The sequence below is a fragment of the Pleurodeles waltl genome, chromosome 3_1, assembly GCF_031143425.1.
Source record: "Pleurodeles waltl isolate 20211129_DDA chromosome 3_1, aPleWal1.hap1.20221129, whole genome shotgun sequence".
NCBI classification, from domain to species: Eukaryota; Metazoa; Chordata; class Amphibia; order Caudata; family Salamandridae; genus Pleurodeles; species Pleurodeles waltl.
Window position 1 is genome coordinate 798,344,792 of NC_090440.1, and position 22,842 is coordinate 798,367,633.

At 49.7% G+C, this 22,842-nt stretch overlaps 1 protein-coding gene across 2 annotated transcripts in view; it reads left to right on the plus strand.

The window, feature by feature from the left end:
* The window catches only part of TRIM66 (tripartite motif containing 66), a 549,453-nt gene that overhangs the window by 201,571 nt on the left and 325,040 nt on the right, over positions 1-22,842 (plus strand). For both annotated transcript variants that reach the window (XM_069223667.1, XM_069223666.1), the window contains exon 4: positions 19,160-19,292. In XM_069223667.1, coding sequence (XP_069079768.1) covers positions 19,160-19,292 — 133 coding nt within the window. The remainder of the gene's footprint in view (positions 1-19,159; positions 19,293-22,842) is intronic.

The following is a 22,842-nucleotide window of genomic DNA, read 5'->3' on the forward strand; positions in this document are numbered from 1 at the left end:
AGAGTGAGGAACGCATGGGGAATCCTTAGTACTGCTTCTACAAAACGGTATCCTGACTCTGTTAATTTGTACCGGATACGTCCGCAGTAGACAGATCTGCACCGTTCGGCAAGTCCAGATGGCTGCAAACCACTGTTTGTTTTTGGAGCACACCAAGCATTGAATATATAAACAGATACTCCTTCTTACCTTTAATAATTGAACATGTGTGACTCCTACCCACTGCTACCGTTGTGTTAGTTGGTCAACCCTAATACTAGAGGTGGGCGAGCCAACAAATTACAAGGCAAGCCGAGTCACAACCAAGCCAAGCCAAGCCAAGCCAAGGGCCTGGATTGGATCTTAGAACCCGGGCACGAGCTATCCCTGAAAATGTTTACCATGTAAATTTTACAACAAACATCAGATAAAATATGATAAAGTTAAATCACAATTCAAAAGAAGTGTATTTCTTTCACTTGTGTAAGCTTTCACAATATTACCTCCATTATAGCACTGCACTGAGAAGTACTATTAAGACCTCCACGCCCACCGTGGTGACAGTGCAATTAGTGATCTGCGAGGCAAAGCAGTTGTCACGTCAACTCTGTATGAGGCTGAGATTCTCATAGACAGAGCAACATTATTAAATTAAACACAATATGTTTTTGTACAGGGGGTATTTGGAGCACGGGTATTTGAAGGTGCTTTCTTTTGTCATAGTGAAGAAAAAGGAGTGTTGGTAAAATAAGCTCTAAATGCCTACGATCACACAATTTGGTTAAGCAGGGGAGCTCTGATTAATGTAGATTTTCTTGGTTCACTTTGTAAAAAGAATCCACTAGATGTGTATCTATTTTGCCTTTTCTTTTTTACATCAAAAGTAAATGCTTTGTTTTTGCTTTTTTGTGCTGGAAGGTAGAAGAGCGAGGGTGGCAGGCAGGAGCTACATAATAACTCGGCTCGTCTTGGGCTCAAAATTCCAACAGAACCTCGAGCTAAACCACAGCCTGGCTTCAGGCTCGAGCCTTCAGCGGCTCACCCACTTCTACCTAATACTTTAGCTTAGTGGGCATTGCACATTACATAAATAGTAAAAATGCCTTACCTGTTCTTCCTGTGCCTGATGACTTTGTTCAGTTTGTTAACGCGGCTTCCAAAGTGACCTGCAAATTACAGACCGGTCTCAGGTTTCAACTGAGGCAGTGACAACTCAACCATTTAATAATATATACTGTTTTCTTGGGCAGTGATAAAAGTCATTATTCAAAGCACCAAAGGGTATTTAAGTTGACAGACACAGATTTGATTGTATGACCAACGGTCACACGCAACACACACATACATACACACACACACTCTTCAACTGTAGGTACTTTCCCCTGTGGGCATCTACATGGATTATGTTATCATCTGAAAGCAGAGGCAGTTCCTTGTGTTTACTAGAACCTTTGTCAGATGAAAGGGCAAAAAGAATATCATGTTCCAAAAGCAAGTGAATGCCTCCCTTATCCTCCTACCTCATGATTTCCCCATATGTTTTAGCAGTTGCGGCTTGCGGTGCATGAAAGGGGCGGTGCGCGGGGAGGGGGCAGAGAGGGGGAATAAACAGTAAACATTACATTAATTTTAAAAAACACTTAGCTGCACGCCGCTGTGCCGCTCTGCTCCTCCGTCTCCTCTTCTGCTTCAGACAGGCTCCCAATCTGCCCTGCAGCCAATCCAGCCTGGGCGCTCCCAAGCAGACTGGGAGCCTGTGCATGCTCTCTCCAGCCCAGCAACACAGTGCCAGGTTGGAGAGAGCACACTGCACATGTGTGTTTGGCCGCCCCGAGACGGCCTGCCAAAATACATGCCTACTGAGGGGGAGTGTACAGCTCGTCACCCCTGTGGCCCCACCCCTTTACAAGAAAACGATAATAAACACAGTTTATTATCGTTTTCTTCTAAAGGTTTTGCAGCTGCCGTGACTGCAGGATGGCAGCACTCCTCCGCTCTCACGGAGGAGCGACCCTTGTGTTTTAGAGGTGGAAGAGCCACTTTGTTTGTTAGATACCGGCTGGCATCTGCTAGGTTGGCGGAGGTGGGGCTTCCACCACCTCAGCAGTTAAGCCGCTGGCCCACCAAGGAACACCAAGTATTGTCAAAGCCAATAGTTCTTGCCTATGAAAGAGCTACTGGCTTTACCAATCTGTTTTAGGCACATTGTACAACAGCTTGACTGTTGTCCAGCATGGCTCAAAGTTAGTGGTGGAGAGGAGTGTGGTGGGGAGTGATGTAGAGTGGCTAGACAAAGAGTAGAGTAGAGTGTTGTAGAGTGGAGTGACAAAGAGTGTTGTGTATTGTTGTGGCATAGAGTAGAGTTGATAGATTGGCATACAGTGGAGTGGCATAGAGTAGAATGGGTTGGTATCAAGTGTTGTAGAGTGGAGTGGCGTAGAGTGCAGTGGTGCAGACTAGAGTGGTGTAGAGAAGAGTGGAGTAGAGTGAAGTGGTGCAGAGTAGAGTGGCATAGGGTGCAGGCATAGAGTGAAGTGGCAAAGAGTGGAGCAGAGTGGCATAGAGTGCGTTGTTGTAAGGTGCAATGGCATATAGTAGATTGTTTCAAAGTAGAGTGAAGTGGCATACAGTGGATTGGTGCAGGGTAGAGTGCAGTGGAGTAGAGTAGAATTGTGTAGAGTGTAATGCCATAGAGTAGAGTGGTGTAGGGAGCATTGGTATAGAGTGCCATGGTGCACAGTAGATCAGAGTGGCACACAGTGAATTGTCGTAGATTGCAGGGACGTAGAGTTGAGTGTTAGGGAGTAAAGTGAATTGGTGTAAAATTTATTGGCCTAGGGCACAGTGACGCAGAGAGCAGTGTTGCAGAGTGGCATACAGTGGAGTTATGCAGAGTAGATTGAAGTGGTCTGGACTGTAGAGGTGTAGAGTGCTGTGACAAAGAGTGCAGTGGTGTAGAGTAAAGTGGTATAGAGTGCATTGGTATAGAGTGGAGTTGTGCAGAGTAGATTTAAGTGGCCTAGGCTGGAGTGGTGTAGAGTGCAGTGGCAAATGGAACAGTGGTGTAGAGTAAAGCGACGTAGAGTGCATTGGCATAGAATAGAGTGGTTAAAGTAGAAGTGGTGTAGAGTGCTGTGGCCTAGAGTGAAGTGATGTAGAGTGGAGTAGAGAGCAGTGGCGCAGAATGCAGTGGTGCAGACTATAGTGGCGGGGAGTTGTGTAAAGTAGAGTGGTGCAGAGTAGAGTGCAGTGGCATGGGGTGGTGCAGAGTAGAGTTGAGTGGCGTTCAGTGGAGAATGTATGATGTGGTAGCACACTGTTGTTACAGACAACACATTTGCAATTGAAATGACCATTACATTTGCACAGACATCCAGTTTTACTAATACAACTATACAGCGCACAAACAATAGTGTGTGAAAATGGCATCCATCACCTAGTGTACTGATTTGTTTTGATCATATTAAATTATTTGTTTTCAACACACTTCAGAATTAACAAGAAATGTGCTTCATTTGTGCATTCCTAATTAGGATGTATTCTGAAATACTTGCACAATTCATTGAAATGCTGTGTGCTAAAAACAATCCTTTCCTAACCCCAGTATCCAGCAATATTGTCACATAAATTCTTCTCACTTTAAAGTCACAGAAAGAAAAGTAAACACCAAGCTCCCTCAGAAGACAAAGGTGGTCATTACAGCCCTGGCGGGCGGTCTTAAAGTGGCTGTAAGACCGCCAACAGGCCGGCGAGTAAAAAAATTGGAATTACGACCGTGGCGGAAACCGCCAACAAAGACAGCCACTTTAACACTCCGACCACCACGGCGGTACAAACAAACAGCGCGTCGGTCACCGCCAACAGACAGGTGAGAGACAATGTACCGCCCACTGTATCACAACCTACCAATCTGCCACCTTTTCTGGGGCGGATTCACCGCGGACAAAAACACGGCGGAAACAGTTCTTCGAAGGGAAAACGCTCACCTTCACACGCCCCACGAGGAACTCGGATGCCATGGAACCAGAGCTGCACATCCTGTCAGCCCTTATCTTCTTGCTCCTCTATCAGGAGCACGAGCGCAGGTGGTGAGGACAACAGTGAGTACTGCACCTACGACACAGGGAAGGGGGGAGGGAAAAAACAGGGACACACACACACAACACGCAACACCCCCACCCTCACCCACTACAACACACACACCAATACAGCATGATACATTACAGTTACACCCCCCAACACCCTCCGGAAGAATGCAAAGACAAAAGGAAATGAGTGTAACCATTGTAATATATTAAAATCAAGCACACAAAAATATATATATACACTATAAACAACATATACACCAAGCTTAGTAGTCCAGGCAGTGCTCCAATGAAGTCTGTGGAACACTGGGCCCACACGGTATGGGCGAGGCCCACACAAGATCCCCGACCATGACAGAGAGAACACTGCAGGGGCATCAGAGAGCAAGAAAACAGGCACCTCAGGGGGAGGGAAAGGGGGGGCACCTCAGCCGGTTGAGTGCACAACACCAAAATCCACGAGAGGGCCACATGCCCACTGTTCCATCCTGGGGACTGCAAAGCCACAGTCTCTCAAGTCTCTACAGTGGGTGGGTTGCCCACTGTTCCATCCTGGGGAGTGCAAAGCCACAGTCTCTCAAGTGGATAACAGTGGGTGGGTTGCCCACTGCTTTATCCTGGGTAGTGCAAAGCCACAGTCTCTCAAGTCTCTCCAGTGGGTGGGTTGCCCACTGTTCCATCCTGGGGAGTGCAAAGCCACAGTCTCTCAAGTCTCTACAGTGGGTGGGTTGCCCACTGTTTCATCCTGGGGAGTGCAAAGCCACAGTCTCTCAAGTGGATAATAGTCTCCACTGGTTCTGGAGGGGGCATTGTGCCCAGTGTGCTTCATCCTGCTAAGGACAGAGGTAGTGGATGTCATTCTCCACTGGTTCTGGAGGGGGCATTGTGCCCAGAGTGCTTCATCCTGCTAAGGACTGGTTCTGGAGGGGGCATTGTGCCCAGAGTGCTTCATCCTGCTAAGGACATTGGTAGTGGATGTGATTCTCCACTGGTTCTGGAGGGGGTATGGTGCCCAGAGTGCTGCATCCTGCTCGTGACGGACTCAGTTGCGTCAGTGCCCTTGGCGCTGATGGGCCAGCGGTGCTTGTAGAGGCGGTGCCCTGTTCAGCGGTGCTTGAGGCGGCGGTGCCCTGTTCAGCAATGCTTGTAGCGGCGGGCCCTGTTCAGCGATGCTTGTAGCGGCGGTGCCCTGTTCAGCGGTGCTTGAGGCGGCGGTGTCCTTGGCAGCGGTGCTTGTGGCGGCGGGCTCCTTTGCAGTGACTCAGCTGCTGGCAGTCCTCTCTAGCCCAGCGGGGCTTGTGCTGGCGGTCCTCTCTAGCCCAGCGGGGCTTGTGCTGGCGGTGGCCTCTTGGGTAGCAGGGCAGGTGCTGGCGGTGGCCTCTTGGGCAGCAGGGCAGGTGCTAGCCTCTTGGGCAGCAGGGCAGGTGCTGGCGGTGGCCTCTTGGGCAGCAGGGCAGGTGCTGGTGGTGGCCTCCTGGGAAGTGGGGATGATGGCGGTCTTCTCCGCCGTGCTGCTCTTCCCAGACTTGCTGGGTTTCTTGTGGCCCTTCCCCACCTTCCCCACCTTGGAAGGTGTCACAGCTGACTCCCCATTCCCACCAGGACCCCTGGGAGCGGATTTGGTGGCTTGAGTCTTCCCCCTCTCCCGCTCTTGGCACTGGCCAACTTTTGATGTTTGACAGGTGGGGGACTGTCCGTGCTGTGGCTCCGTGCCACACTGGCTGCCCTGGTGGCCGGTGCACTCCATATTCCGGTGACTACAGGCACCACTGGTCCGGAGATGTTGTGGCTGATGTGCTAGGTTGGGACCTGGAGAGTCGGGCCCTAGGAGACGGACGGGGTGGGGGAGGTGTGGGAAAGAGGTCAAGGTTGGACAGGAAAAGTTTTTGGGAGACACTGGGACGGGTAGCTGGAGAGGGTTTGGGAGTGGAGGAAGAGGTTGTGGTTGTAGGAGGTGTTCGTTTGGTGACTTTGGGTAAAGGTGCATGCGCTGGAGGCTGTTGTGACGTGGATGGCTGTTGGGTGGGTGCGTGCCTGCGTTTGTGTATCTTGGGAGGTGGTGTCACAGACAAACTGGGAGAGGACACAGGGGATGTGTGAATGGTGGTCGGGGTGGTGACTGCACGTGAGAAGGGTGTGGTGGTGTGTGTGCTGGTGATGGCAGTAGTGGCTGTAGATGTAGTGCATGCAGGTGTGGGTGGAGACGAGACTGGGAGGGAGGAGGGAGTCGTGGAGGAGGGGGACACAGAGGAGGCAGTGGATGTTGGTGTGTCTGCATGTGTGTAATGCTTGCGTGAGTGCCTCTGGGATGTGTGGTGCTTATGTTTGCCAGAGCTTCCCTTGTGTGTTGAGGTGTTTGCATGCTGGTCTGATGGTGTGCTTGGGATAGGCTGGAGTACAGGGGATTGGGTCTGGGTGGAGGAAGTTGGAGGGGGGAGGCTAGAGACGAGGACAATGGCTGCCATCAGTGCTGAGGCCAGAGTCTGAAAAGCTCACTGAAGGGCCGCCTGACCAGAATGAATGCCCTCCAGGAATGCATTTGTTTGTTGCAACTGCCTTTCTAAACCCTGGATGGCATTGAAAATGGTAGACTGCCCAACAGTGAGGGACCTGAGGAGGTCAATGGCCTCCTCACTGAGGGCAGTAGGGGTGACTGGGGCAGGGCCTGAGGTGCCTGGGGCGAAGGTGATGCCCACCCTCCTGGGTGAGCAGGCACGGGGCAAAGTCTGAGGGTCTGCTGGGAGGGCAGTGCTGGTAGGGGGGGTGGGGCTGTACCTGTAGATGCGGGGGGAGAGATGTTGCAGCCACCACAAGGGAGCTCCCATCAGAGGACGAGTCCATGTCACTGGTCTCAGCTCCTGTCCCCGCCGTGGAGCTCCCCTCGCCCTCGTCCCACTGGTAAACTCCGAGTCCGTAGTGTCGCCCTCCAGGGCCATGTGGGATGCAGCTCCCTCCTGCTCCGGTGCCACTGCTCCTCCACCTGATGATGCTAATGCACACAAGAACAGGGAGACCACAAAAAGGGGGGATGGGCGACAGAAGAAAGACCTGTTGAGTGGATGCAATACCGCTACCGTTGGCGGACACAACAGACACAGAAGCCCCTGCACTATGCTGCACTCTTGGGCTCCACTGTTCAATCCCTGGGACATGGCCTACAAGGCTATGGATGACATCTGCACACATGGATTACACAGGGGCATGACTAGGTGCACTTGGCACTCTACAGATGTGGGGTGGGGTGCAACATGGCCTGCCTTACGGTGGGACCTTGCCTACTAAATTTGCCCTGGCGTAGGGAAACCCACATCCCACCTCCCCCACCCAGACACCTCCACTGCACGCATAATCAGCAGGATGAGAGTGTACTCACCCCCCTGTGGCTGCTGTGATGCCCTCAAGCACCCATCCAACTCCGGATACGCCACCGCCAGGATCCAGAACATCAGGGGGGTCATGGTGCGACGGGCATCCCTCCCACATTGGGAGGCCATCCCAGCTGAGCCTCCGCCGTCTTCTTGCTCCAACGGCGAATGTCCTCCCATCTTTTACGGCAGTGGGTGCTCCGTCTGTGGTAGACCCCCAGGGTCCGGACGTCCTTGGGTATGGCACGCCAAATATATTTTTTCTGGTGGTCGCTGACCTACATGAATTGTACATGGGGGAGAGAAATTTTATTACCAACTACACCGTCACAGTCATTGGCCCCCATCCCTACCCTTGCCATGTGGCACATGCATTCATCGTCGTTACATGCATGCCTCATTCTCCCCCCCATCTTTCATCCACCCCACTCCACACAGGCATAGCCCATACAGCATGCTCCCAGTGTACTTACCTGTTTGTCCGGAGGACCGTAGAGTAGCGTGTACTGCAAAGGACCCCATCCACGAGTTTCTCCAACTCCTCCGCTGTGAAGGTAGGGGCCCTTTCCCCAGACACTCGAGCCATTGTCTCTTCCAGACCGAGGTCACAGCAGCACTTGCAGTGTAGGTCCTCTCCTGTCAAAGATCAGGTATCGAGTGATTGAACAGATAGAAAATGGCGGTCACGTCTGCGGCAGTGTGTACCGTCACCGCCGGCGCACATCGTCATTGGCTCCTGGGACCCACAGGGTCCAATGTTAACCAATGCAGCATTGCGCCGCGGTCTTCGACCGCCTGCTATGACTGTGTACAACGCCAGCGCAGTTACCTCACATCCCATTGTCCCACTTTAGAGGTCAGGCAGCCGTCATTTCAGGGGCCCACGTGGCTTACTTTTTAACTGCGTCACACATACCTAGGCCTAGCCTCAACACACATACAGGCCACTTTTTGGATTAGGATTCGTGTTCTGTGTAAGATGTGGGTACGTACCTCTGAGTTGGTTGACTTTGTGCTCGCTGTTGTCCTTCATAGGCACCGTCCGTTGGGACATGTGAGGAGATGGCGGCATGCTCCGGTGTACAGACCGCTGGTGGACCTGTCGACAATGGAGGAAAGACATGTGATCATCACCTACAGGCTTGACCGTGCCACAATCTATGAACTGTGTACCCAGCTGGAGCCAGACCTGATGTCAGCTATCCACCATCCCACAGGAATCCCCCTTCAAGTGCAGGTGCTGTCAGTACTCCATTTCCTGGCAAGTGGGTCATTTCAAACAACAGTGGCCATAGCATCAGGGATGGCCCAGCCTATGTTTTCCAACGTGTTGTCCAGAGTGTTGTCTGCCCTGCTGAAACACATGCGGAGCTACATCGTTTTCCCTCAGGTGGAGGATTTGCCCACAGTGAAAGGTGACTTCTATGCCCTGGGACATATCCCCAACATCATAGGTGCCATTGATGGGACACATGTGGCTTTGGTCCCCCCTGCAGGAGTGAACAGGTGTACAGAAACCGGAAGAGTTATTGTTCCATGAATGTGCAGATGGTGTGTTTGGCCGACCAGTCCATCTCCCATGTGAATGCCTAGTTTCCTGGCTCAGTGCATGACGCCTACATCCTGCGGAATAGCAGCATCCCTTACGTGATGGGTCAACTCCAGAGGCACCGTGTGTGGCTATTAGGTGAGCACCTGGAATCAAGACAGTGGGAATGGTTGTCTGGGTCTGGGGATATCCCTACAGGTTAGTGTGTATCTAACAGTTGTCCCTCGCCATTTGCAGGTGAATGGTTACCCCAACCTGTCATGGCTACTGACCCCAGTGAGGAATCCCAGGACAAGGGCAGAGGAACGCTACAATGAGGCCCATGGGCGAACTCAGCGGATTATAGACCGGACCTTTGGCCTCCTGAAGGCTAGGTTCAGGTGCCTCCATATGACAGGTGGATCCCTATTCTACTCACCAAAGAAGGTGTGCCAGATCATCGAGGCCTGCTGTATGCTTCACAACTTGGCTTTGCGACGACATGTGCCTTTTCTGCAGGAGGATGGTCCAGATGGCAGTGTTGTTGCAGCTGGGGAGCCTGTGGACAGTGAAGACGAGGAAGCAGAAGAAGAGGACATGGACAACAGGAACTCGGTGATCCTGCAATATTTCCAGTGAGACACAGGTAAGAGTACAGACCTGCCTACTACATGTACTTTAACACTACTACCTCTCTACTGGCTGTCGTTTTCACCCAGTGTATGGTCACTGAGTTGTCACTTTCCCTTACGATTTCACAGATATGGTTCCCACTGTGTGACATCTGCTTTGTTTCCACAAGGACTAGAGCTGTGTGATATAGGTATGTTGACATTACAATCAAAAGAGCATTTTGTCATTGTAATTGCTAATACACCATTTCGAAATCACAGACTGACTCCAGATTGTTTTGTGGTTCAAGGGTGTTTATTTAAGTGCTCAATATTGGAGGGGGTTGTGAAATGGTGAGGGGTGATGGTGGAGGAATGTCCATGGCAGAGTCCAGTCTATTAGTCTCACAGGTGCATTGCCCAAATGGGCATAGGAAGTGAAGCTGGGGCAGTTTGAGGATGGACAGGGTGACAATGTGGGACAGAAAGATGACATTCAGGGTAGTCTCATTTCTTGGCGGGGTCTTGGCTTCGTTCTCTGTCTTTGTCCTGGATCTCAGGGACCGTATGCGGGGTGGTTCTCCCTCTGCAGGGGGTGGGGTGCTGGTGTGGTGGTCCTGTGGCGGGGCATCCTGTCCACTAGCGCTGGCGGAGGTGGTGGGCAGTTCATCGTCCATGCTAGTGTCAGGGGCCCCTTGTTGTGCCACAGTGTCCCTCCTGGTGTTGAGTACTTCCTTCAGCACCCCTACAATGGTGCCCAGGGTGGAATTGATGGTTCTGAGTTCCTCCCTGAAGCCCAAATACTGTTCCTCCTGCAGGCGCTGGGTCTCCTGAAACTTGGCCAGTACAGTGGCCATTGTCTCCTGGGAGTGGTGGTAGGCTCCCATGATGGAGGAGAGGGCCTCATGGAGAGTGGGTTCCCTTGGCCTGTCCTCCCCCTGTCACACAGCAGCCCTCCCAGTTCCCCTGTGTTCCTGGGCCTCCGTCCCCTGAACCGTGTGCCCACTACCACTGCCCCCAGGTCCCTGTTGTTGTTGGGGTGGTGTGTTAGCCTGGGTTCCCTGTAGTGGTGGACACACTGCTGCTTGACGTGTCCTGGGGACAGAGGTATGGGCCCGCTGGGTGGGTGCTGTGCTGGCGTTTCCAGAGGGAGGAAGCTCTGTAGTGGCCTGTGACTGGGTGAGGGAACCGACTGTCCAGAGGTCCCCGATGGGCCGGGCTGGTCATCTAGATCCAGTTGGACAGAGGTGCTCTCATCACTGTGGGCCTCTTCTGTTGGTGGTGTGGACATGTGTGGAACCTCCTGTCCGGTGACGTTGGGTAGCGGTCCTGCAGGGGTATAAAAGGATGTTTATTACACCTGTGTGTGGCATGGTGTGCAATGGGTGGGTGCCGTGTACCCCAGTGCTTGCATTCCTGTGTGGGACCTTGTGTGATGATGGTTTAGGGGGGTGTGTGGGTATGTGCAGTGGGCATGCTTTGGTGATGGGTGTCCATGCTTTTTTGTTGCATGCATGGCTTGGTGTTGGGATGGGTGGTTTGTGATATTGGGACCTTTGTGAGGAGTGATGGGGGTGAGGGTGAGGGTGGGGGTATGTGATGGCATGCAGGTAGGGTGGGGGATGTAATAGTGAAGCTTTGACTTACCAGAGTCCATTCCTCCATCTACTCCTGCGAGGCCCTCAGGATGCAGAATCGCTAAGACCTGCTCCTCTCATGTTGTTAGTTGTGGGGGAGGAGGTGGGGTTCCGCCGCCAGTCCGCTGAACCGCAAGGTGGTGTCTTGAGACCACAGAACGCACCTTTCCCCGTAGGTCGTTCCACCTCTTCCGGATGTCATCTTAATTTCTTGGGGGCTGTCCCACTGCATTGACCCTGTCCACTATTCTTCGCCATAGCTCCATCTTCCTAGCTATGGAGGTGTGCTGCACCTGTGATCCGAATAGCTGTGGCTCTACCCGGATGATTTCCTCCACCATGACCCTGAGCTCCTCCTCCGAGAACCTGGGGTGTCTTTGCCGTGCCATGTAGAGGTGTGGGTGATGTATGGGGTGGTGTGTGTGGTGATAAGTGTGCTGATATGTAGTGGTGTGTTGTGTGAGGTGCGTGGAAGTTCTGTTGGTGATGGTATTTTGTGCCTGTGGATGCTTGGTAGTAGTTTGTGGTGTCTCTCTCTGGCCTTCTCTCGGTAATTGTGGTCGTAGGGGTGTGTGGGAGTGGTGTGTGTATGTGTATCAGGTGTGTGTATTTGTAATTGTCCAATGTGGATGTGTTTTGTAAGAGTGTGTATTTTGAGCGTGGCGGTGTGTACCGGCAATAGAATACCGCGGTTGAAAGACCGCCGCGTGGATTCGTGTGTCGTGATAATGGGGGCGTATTTCTGTTGGCGTGACAGTGGAGGTTTTTTTTTCGCCAGTTTATCACTGACCTTTGGTGTGGCGGACTTCTGTGGGTGTCTGAATTTTGGCGGATTCTGTGCTGTGGGTCATAATAGCTGTGGCGGAATTCCGCGGCCGCGGCCGTGTGTTGGCGGTCTTCTGCATGGCGGTAAGCGGCTTTTACCGCCAATGTTGTAATGACCCGCATAGTCTGTCACATGTGACCTCTGTCTTTCAATGCACAGCAAATATGACAAGATAAGAGCAAGATTTACAGGCCTTTTTAAAGAAAGGAGCTCTCTTGCAAGAATACAAGGGGAGTTGATATGAAAATGAGGCCTTTTTAAAGAAAGGAGCTCTCTTGCAAGAATACAAGGGGAGTTGGTATGAAAATGTGTTGCTCTTTGGGAGGAACAAACTCACCCTGGATAGACTAAAAAAAATAAAGCCATCAAATAGAAAGCCAATAAATATGAGTTACAACCGCACCAATGGTAAGCAGTGGACAGAATGCATTCCCAGAGAAGCTTTCTTAATGTCCCCAAGATGTCTTTAGCAAACCAGACAGCTGCACTGTCTCGTAGGCTTTGACCTAAAAAAGGTCAGACATCCTGCAGGAGGAATGTGTTTAGTTGCGGAAATAGAGGAAGGGCTGGCTTGCAAGAGGGTAAGGGAGGGACCAGAGTGGAGAGAGCAAAGCCTGGAGAATTTCTGGCCTAAAGAGACTTCTCTGCCCAATTATCTCAATCACTCTGAACACATTTTACTCACTCTAGTTAACTTTGAATTAAACCATCTTTATCATGATTGTATTTCTGTTTTTGTATTTTGAGACATCCATTATTTTGATTTTCATTCACTATTGTCATGTTCTTATGAAACTTTCTTCTAATACATCTGACTACCCCTGGTTTCTAGATGAATATTAGAGCGCTCTCTTTTTATAGTTATGGTGCTACCATTGGGTTTCTGGTTGGTAGAGGTATGCGCCCTGTCCAAGCAGGAACCACAATCCTGGTCAGATAAGTCACAAACACACCCTAAAGTAACATGTGCTCAACCTCTGGTACCTTGGCACAGAGCAGTCAGGCTTAACTTAAGATGCAATATGTAAGTATTTGTCCAACACTTCAAACAGTTAAACAGTGAAAACACCACACAAAAAGATACCATACCTGGTTAGAAAAATGGAGCTTAATTTAATATGTAAATCAAGACCAGAACATCAAAAATCTAATAAGTAGAACTGTATTTATAAATTTTCATTGAATAAATTGTAGAAAAGCGCTTAGAAGCAAGAAGCATCAATCAGGGATATCTGGTCGTGCTGCACCAGGACAAAGTAGAGAGTTCAGGCCGACCGGGATGGGGTGCGGGCCTGATACAGGGACCCCCTTGGGCCCACTGAACAAAAGTACCTTGATCAACGTTGTGGAAGATGCAAGGTACAGCCAAGGTGATATGTCTGTTCCGATCCAGCAACAGAAAGAGATGTGTTGGTGTGCTTTACACAAAGTCAGCGATGTGTCAGTTCTGATGTGCTGCTCCTGAAGGCAATGCATTGGTTCTGCTCCTGTAGCAGAGGTTCACCGATTCTGAGGGTGATGCGCTGGTTCAGAAGGTGATGCACCGGGCCTGCTCCATTAGGTGAGGAGGATGCTCCAGTTCCAATCCACTCAAAGGCGAAGATGTGCTGGTTCCTGTTGAAAATTACCCTTTCTGCAGAGTTATGCCCAAACTTTTTGCCTTCCTCCTCCTATTTTTAGGACCCCCTTTTGTTGGCTTTAGGACCCTGTGCACTTTACCACTGTTAATCAGTTCTAAAGACCATGTGCTGTCTCCCCTAAAACGTAGTATGATTGCCTAACACCTGTTTTGCATATTTAACTTACCTGTATGTCCCTTGTAAAATGGTATACCATATATCCAGGGCCTGTAAATTAAATGCCACTATTGGGACTGCAGCACTGATTGTGCCACTCACAGAGGTAGCCTTTCAAACCTGCAATGTAGGGCCTTTGTGCACAGTTTACTGACACCTCGACTTGGGATTTCAAACTACTTGCCAAGACTTAAACTTCCCTTTTTCTACACCTACGTCACCCCTAAGGTAGGCCCTAGGTAGCCCTATGGGCAGGGTGCTATGTGTGTAAAAGGTAGAACATGCAATCTTATGTAGTGACAAACAGCCTATTTCCCTTTTCACTACTGTGAGGGCTGCTCCTCTCATAGACTACCATTGAGAATTCCCTGATATATTCTTAAGTGGCCATTTCTGATCTGAAATGAGTAGCTTTGCCATGTTTGGTATGTTTGGAATGATAGTCAGAAATCCTGCTTACTGGTGTAGTTGGGGTTTACATTACCATTTTAGAAATGCCACCTTTTAGAAAGTGGGCATGTCTCTATGCTTATAGCTCTAGTGTTTTGCAGCCTGACTCCAATCCATGTCCAGGGTGGAGTGACACACTTTGTGCACACTTTCCAGACAACAACAACACAGGAAGGACTGGGTTTCACAGGAGAGGCGTCTGTGTCTATCTGCATACTCATAATCTTCGTGGGCTGAGAGAGGGAGAGGTCCTTTACACATTATGGTGGTCATTCTGACCCTGGCGGTCTTTGACCGCCAGGGCGGAGGACCGCGGGAGCACCGCCGACAGGCCGGCGGTGCTCCAATGGGGATTCCGACCACGGCGGTAAAGCCGCGGTCGGACCGGCACCACTGGCGGGGTCCCGCCAGTGTACCGCGGCCCCATTGAATCCTCCGCGGCGGCGCAGCTTGCTGCACCGCCGCGGGGATTCCGACCCCCCCTACCGCCATCCAGATCCCGGCGGTCGGACCGCCGAGATCCGGATGGCGGTAGGGGGGGTCGCGGGGCCCCTGGGGGCCCCTGCAGTGCCCATGCCACTGGCATGGGCATTGCAGGGGCCCCCGTAAGAGGGCCCCTACATGTATTTCACTGTCTGCTGCGCAGACAGTGAAATACGCGACGGGTGCAACTGCACCCGTCGCACAGCTTCCACTCCGCCGGCTCGATTCCGAGCCGGCTTCATCGTGGAAGCCTCTTTCCCGCTGGGCTGGCTGGCGGTCTGAAGGCGACCGCCCGCCAGCCCAGCGGGAAAGTCAGAATTACCGCCGCGGTCTTTCGACCGCGGAACGGTAACCTGACGGCGGGACTTTGGCGGGCGGCCTCCGCCGCCCGCCAAGGTCAGAATGAGGGCCTATATGTCAATAGGCTGTATCCAGCCCTCATCCAAAGGGCTGAGTTACCCTTTACTGATGTCTTGAGCCAGGGCTTGGTTGATAGGGGTCTGTGTTACACTTGAAAGGGTTCCTTTGAAGTCACCACTTATATCAAAGACATTTGTGAGTATAAGTACAGAGGCTCTGATCCCATGATTTCAGAGCACTTTTGGAACTGGGACTGAACCTCCATCAGAAGGACTGCTGTGCTGCTCGTCTGGACTGCTCTTCTGCTGTTGCCCTGCAGCCTGCTACTTGCTGGATGGCCTAAAGGACTCACTGGATTGCTTTTCTGTTGTTGCCCTGCTTCCAGCAGACCCCTGACTCTGTTCTTCATAGTGGGCTGCCAGGAGAAGATCTCCATGGGAACTATCTGTTTTATTGTGCTGGTCTGCCTGTTTACTGCTGCCTATGTGGTGTCCATCCCAAGTATTCTCCTGGGACTGTTGTTTGCCCCAAAGTAGCTGTGGGACCCTGAGTCCAACCTTCCTAGCGCTTCATGATCTGGTAGCATATGGTGAGCACTTTATCAATCAATCAATCAAAAGATTTGTAGAGCACGCTGCTCACCCGTGAGGGTCTCAAGGCGCTGGGGGGTGGGGGGGAAGCTAAGGGGGGAAGGCAGGGAGGGTCACTGGTCGAACAGCTTTATTGGCTCAGCGCATGTAGAGTGATTCATTCTCATTTCCCAGTGCATGATAAGTGCTATACTCAGTCCTGACGGGCATGTGACGGCGTTCCTTGACTCCTGTGCCAGAATGGAGTCTGTGTCGATCACTGCGGCGTCACTCTGAAGGTGGGGCAAAGGGATGAGTCCCGACTTGCAGGGATCACCAGCCCTTCCCGCCTGCCTGGGTTGCCAGAAAAGAAGCTTCTGTGTCGTCATGTACAGCGCCGCAGTGTCTCCAGCCCAGCAAACCTGTGTGGCTCCCCAAGGTAGGGACCGCCAGTATTGCTGCCAGAGACCTCACCTGGATTGACCCGGACATGGGGTTTACCCACTGTTCGCAGGGTAGCAGGTACTGTACTCTCTCTCCCCGGCAGCCACATGGTGCTCATGAACGGGGCCAGAGGAGGGTTTCCCGCAGTCCTAAGTCAGATGTGTGCCCTCACCTGTTCTGATATGCATCCATCTCTTCTGCGTGACAGGAGGAAACTTTGATGGAGATCCGAATCACATTTCAAACCCTCACCGCCTTTAGGAAGGCACGGTGGGGATTTTTACTAAGGAATACTGTAACACCACTAATCAGTGCATCGGTGCCCCAGAGGCTGAGGGAATATTCATGTGAGTAGCATTATGCTGACCTAGTGTTTCACCCTATGTTTACATATGGTCATTTGTTTGTTTCCTAACCCACTCTTTGTTGGTTGCACTAGTGTGGTGATTTACGTTATAACCTGATACCTATCATGTTGTTACCTGGCGTTATTAATGTACAGTGTCTTACCACGGTGGTTGTGTATCAGGCATAGGATTCACACATTGTGCACACTAATGTAGATGATTTATGTAACTTTTTATTCATAACCATATGCAAATTATGACAAAGGTATTTTCTGACGTTATGAAACCTATCACATTGATACCTTGCATTATCAGAATACTTAGTGTTATGACAGTAATTGCATAGTAAGCACAATATTTATGATTGGTGTTTTCTTTGAACTGATGATATCTGCAATATAATAAGTATATTTCAATACAATTGTGTGTGGAGTCTGTTTTGTGGTGTGTGCATTGTGTCACAGGTATGAGTGTGTCGCACAAACTCTTTACACATTGCCTCTGGGGGTGAACACAGGTTATCTTTGGTGTGTAACTTACTTGCCCTGACTAGAGTGGTGGGTTCTGCCTGGCTAAGGTGCATACCGTTGCCAACCAGAAACCCAATATTTAACAGTTCCAATCCCCACAACTGCGAAGATGTGCTGTTTCTGATTAGGATGATGTGCTGACTGAAAAAGCACCTTAGGCCTCACTTCCCAGGGTCCAGGACTGGGGTGGCACCACTTGGCAGGGCACACTCACAGCTAGCAGAGTCAAGGTGCAGATGCAGGTAAGTTGGAAGTCTTTTATGTCCCTGAGACTTCAGAAAACAGGAGACCAGTCAACTGGCCCTTGGAGTCACTCTGAGTTCTGGAGTGGAGAGATGCAGGTCCAGTTCTTCTCACTCCCAGGCGAGAGGCAGCACACAGCAGGCCAGCACAGTAAAGCATGAGTCCAGCAGAGTAGCAGTCCAGCAGAATGGTAATCCTTGTAGCAGTATAGCAGTCCTTCTGTCTGGCAGAATTTCCACAGGTCCAGAGGTGTACTGAAGTGCTGGGGTCAGAGGTTCAGTACTTATACCCAGTTGTGCCTTTGTAGTGGGGGAAACTACGAAGAAAGGTATTTGAGGTGTACAGAGATTCTCCCTTCCTGCCCTTGCTCCTGACTCACTACAAGGGGTATGCAACTATTTGTGTGGGGACAGGACACAGCCTATGCAGGTGTAAGCATGAAGCGGTGCCCATCTCCTCCATCCCATCCTTCCTTTGATGGTCCATCAGGGGTGGATGGCCCATCAAGTCATACTTAAACTCCCTTTGTGTATGGCTGTCTAGAGGGGAATGCAAAAAGTCCAGCCAGGTGCTTATTCAGAGACAGGCAGCAGGCACCAAATGGCTAAAGCAAGAAAAATGCCAAATTGCTAAAAGTGTCATTCTCAGAACTGCAATATAAAATCTGACTTTGCCATAAGTTGTGATTTTAAATTGTGAGTCCACAGACACCAAACTCGAAAAACGTATCTATTCCAGATTGCGAATTACACTTATAAAATATAATAAGGTAATCCCAATGTTATCCTATGGGAGAGATAGGCCTTGCTGTAATGAAAAACGCCTTTGGGAGTTTTTCACTTCTAGGACATGTAAGAGTACATGCACTGCCTATTAAATACATTGTACTGTGCTTTCTGGATTGTCCAGGGCCTACCATAGGGCTAATTTATATCTAAAAAAAGGGAAGGTTTGGGCCTGGCAAAAGGGTTATTTTGCTAGGTCGACATGCCAGTGTAAAACTACACGCAGGGGCTCTGAAATGGCAGGCCTGAGACATAGTTAGAATGCCATTTAAGTGGTTGGCACAATCAGCTCTGCAATTAGTTTACAGGCCCTGGGCACAAGTTATGCACTTTGTTGGGGACTTATAACTAAATTAAATATGCCATTTGGGGTTATACTAGTGTTACTATGTTTTAGGGGAGAGAACCCAAGCACTTTCTCACTGGTTAGCAGTGGTAAAGTGCACAGAGTACTAACACCAGCAAAACATGAGGTCAGGAAAAAGGAGGAGGTAGGCAAAAAGTTGGGGGGAAGACCACCCGAAGGCTGTCATGTCTAACATATGGGAACTGTGGTGGCAGTCACGGGCTACTGTATTTGTAACTCTATTTGAGAGTCTCAAGTGAGTCAAGGGTGAGCTGAGGGTGACTGGATGCTCAAGATCCTGAAAGAACTGACCTGGCAGGGAAGGACCATGACGTCATGTGATTACCAGTAGGTCCATATACATACTTAGATGTCGCCTACGAACAAATGGGGCTTTTACAATTATGGGTGCGAGGGGCAGATTGGAGCAGGAAAGGACACCAAGGTTCTTGGGATTCATCAATCCCTCCAATAATATAGATTCTCCAAATTAATATCAGAGTGGCACATACACAGTGACAGTTGTAAGTGCAATGAACAGCCCGAGCTGCATACACTTCTCCCACATAGAAGGAACAAGTTTTGTTCGGTGCGTCAATATATTAAAATCTGATATCCCGCCAGAGTCGGTCGCTTGATGCAGTCACTGACCACGAACATATCAATAATTTTCACTGATTTTTCTGACCGTAGTGCCCTTTACACGTTGATATGGTGTTAGTAAGCTATTATGAAAACATTCTGTTTAATGCAACCTTATCACTGTCTCCTACAGGAAGCGAAAGCATGCCAAATGGCTTTTACATGTTCTGTCCACTTCACCACCAGGAAGCTATGAAGCTGTTCTGTGAGACATGTGATGTCCTAACGTGCCGAAACTGCCTTCTTTTAGAGCACAAGGAACACAGGTACTGAAAAATATCTAAATCAATATGTGAAAAATTCGTGAACGTGCAGGGAGTGTTTAACATTTCTTACCACTTTATATCAATGATTGGTTTATGTTTTAATGCCATGTTGAAAGAGGGTACTCCAGCACTCTTCTCTTCCTCAGGTTTTAGTGTTATGGGGAAGACTAACAAATAAAACGGAATGAAGAAAATATAATTTGGCACTTATGCATATCCTAAATAAATTACACTGTATATTATTTTGAGTTCGACATACAGCACAAAACCACATAACCAAGCACTTTGCATATTGGTGTGTTTGGACAGAGAGGCGACTCTTGAGTTGTTTCCTCCCTGCGTGGTTCTTGATACGTTAGCCAGAGACTTTTCTAGTAGAGATAGGACCAAGTGAGTTGCTTGTAGAATTAGAAGAAATTTAATAGGTACATTAATTTGAAGTCTATGGCCTGACATAGCGCTTCATCAGCATAGCCTAAGTCAAGCAGGAACTTTACTTCTCCCGCTGTTAGTCTGACTGTCTTCTCAGCAGTGGCATGTCACACCAGAGATCTCAGTCCTGCAGTGCGCTTTTGCAGGAGGATATTTCTTTTGTTTTCACATTCTTTATTGAACATTTACGTCACATAGGCCCTCATTCTGACCTTGGCGGGCGGCGGAGGCCGCCCGCCAAAGTCCCGCCGTCAGGTTACCGTTCCGCGGTCGAAAGACCGCGGCGGTAATTCTGACTTTCCCGCTGGGCTGGCGGGCGGTCGCCTTCAGACCGCCAGCCAGCCCAGCGGGAAAGAGGCTTCCACGATGAAGCCGGCTCGGAATCGAGCCAGCGGAGTGGAAGCTGTGCGACGGGTGCAGTTGCACCCGTCGCGTATTTCACTGTCTGCAAAGCAGACAGTGAAATACATGTAGGGGCCCTCTTACGGGGGCCCCTGCAATGCCCATGCCAGTGGCATGGGCACTGCAGGGTCCCCCAGGGGCCCCGCGACCCCCCCTACCGCCATCCGGATCCCGGCGGTCGGACCGCCGGGATCTGGATGGCGGTAGGGGGGGTCGGAATCCCTGCGGCGGTGCAGCAAGCTGCGCCGCCGTGGAGGATTCAATGGGGCGGCGGTACACTGGCGGGAGCCCGCCAGTGGTGCCGGTCCGACCGCGGCTTTACCGCCGCGGTCGGAATCCCCATTGGAGCACCGCCGGCCTGTCGGCGGTGCTCCCGCGGTCCTCCGCCCTGGCGGTCTTTGACCGCCAGGGTCAGAATGAGGGCCATAGGGCCTGATTACAACTTTGGAGGAGGGTGTTAATCCTTCCCAAATGTGACAGATATCCTGCCCACTGTATTAAGAGTTCCATAGGATATAATGGACTCGTAATACGGCGGGTGGTATATCCGTCACATTTGGGATGGATTAACACCCTCCTCCAAAGTTGTAATCAGGCCCATAATGTTAATCAGTTCAGCTAGTGTGCTGCTGGAGCATTTTGACAGGAACCTGAGGGTGTTTGGGAGGCTCATTAGAGAGGCCTGATCCCATGACCCACTGCCCCGCCAAACATGTCTCCCAATATAATACGGTTTTCTGTATTCAACATATATGATTCAATCCAGTTAAAGCACAAGGTGCGCCCCTTCACGCAATAATTTCACCACACTAGCTTTACTTTATTTTCCAGTCTTTGAGCAAGGAAGGGAGTGCTTTGCAACAGAAAAGTTGCTGCAAATACCATTAAAAACCATTTATAAAAAGAATAAAAATCGACCAACATTTCATCAATATTCCAATATTTATGCATTCTTTGAACTACTATGCTGTCAGACATCTGTGTTCATGATTACCCTGCCAACGACCATCACTTGTTACTGTGCCGGGGCGAAAGTTAACACTGTAGAAAGGTAGGTGCGGAATGTGTGAGTGGTGAAGCAAAAGAGTGCTAAAATTAGAATGTGGTGAGAGTAGTGGCTGAAGAACTGGAAAATGTTAGGTAGAATTTAACGGGTGGACGTTTGTGGTGTGGCGGTGGTGGTAAGGCAGTCATCGAACCTGCTACTTCAATAAATCGCTTTTTCATTTATCTGCCGCACACACTACACGGAACAGACCCTGGGCTTGTTAGCAAACTTTAGCTTCACTTCAGTGAACTAAAGTGGCCGATGGGATTTGTATTAACAGTAGACGGTACGTTTGAATAATGATGGTGTGTTTTTCAGTGGCATAGCAAGGCCACCATGGGTCTCAATGTAAGCAAGGAACACTAAAACAGCTACTACTTGGGGTGACGTGGGCCCCTCATTACACTGAGCTGGTGCCAATGCGTCTGCTGCACTGGTGACAGCTATGCTCCCGGTATGGTTATTTAACGTTAAATATGTTATGAAGCACAGACCATATTTTGACATAGAACATAGATTTATTGGTTGTAAATTCAGACCTTATGTCTGAGTTTTAGCTTCTTACTGTGCCTCCATTGACATAATGGGTAGGTGAAAGTGAATGTATGACCCATTCAACCCAAAGTGCTCCTAGTAAATCACACTGAACATGTATGAAGCTTTGGCTTTCTCCAGTCCCGGAGCTCATATGTTCGAAACATTTTACCAGTTGTTCCATTTGGTTTTTACCAGTTGCCGAGGCACATTTCACAGTCTTTGAGCTAAGAGGCCACTTCGGTGTTGTATATTGTCTTTTAGAAGATCTGTCTAATGTAGCATAATGAACTGAGGAATCTTCTTGAAAAATGTATCTTGTGCAATAACAAATAACCGGCTTTTAAGACTATAATACAAAATTACCATAAACGTTAAAATGTAATCAAAATAATGTATTTCATTCACACAAAAACATTAAAACAGGCAATAAAATAAATCTACCACAATTTAAATGATATAAAAAATACACAATTCAATGATACTCTAAAAAGCCGGTCATTAATTAATCTTTCCTTCAGCTGATCCAAACGGTCCTGAAGCCTTACAAGTGCCCTGAGGATATTAGACACCATCGATAAATATTTCAGTGGCAATTTTAAAGACATCAAAAACAATAAAGGTAGTCTACAATTACTTTTTTTTAAAACACATAAGTTGATGGGAGGATGCTTGCAATAATTCTGACCACTGGCTATAGGGCAGTTCAGGCTAGACTGTTCCTGGTGGAGCAGGGATATGACTGATTTGCATAAGGTTGGGTCTAATCTGAGGTGGCATTTTGGGCAAAGGAACGATGGGTTGGAAAGCTAACCCAACTGATTGCCAGTGGTTGGATTGTTTGCAAGTATCTTTCCATCACCTTTTGTATGTTTGATGTCATGCCCTGAGTGGCCAAGGGAATGTCCAGACGTGGGTCCCTTGCTCACTGTCCCTCTGGAACCAAGTTACACCTCACTGAAGAGCCCCAATCAGGGTGAATTCTATTTTGGGCTGCTTGTGTTGTCAGTGCTGAGCAGATCTGGCTTGGCAATTCGGGCTAGACTGTTCCGATTGGAGCAGGGTCAAGACTAATTTGTAAATTGTTTAGGTCTAATCTGAGGTGGCATGGTGGGAAAAAAAACAATGGGTTGG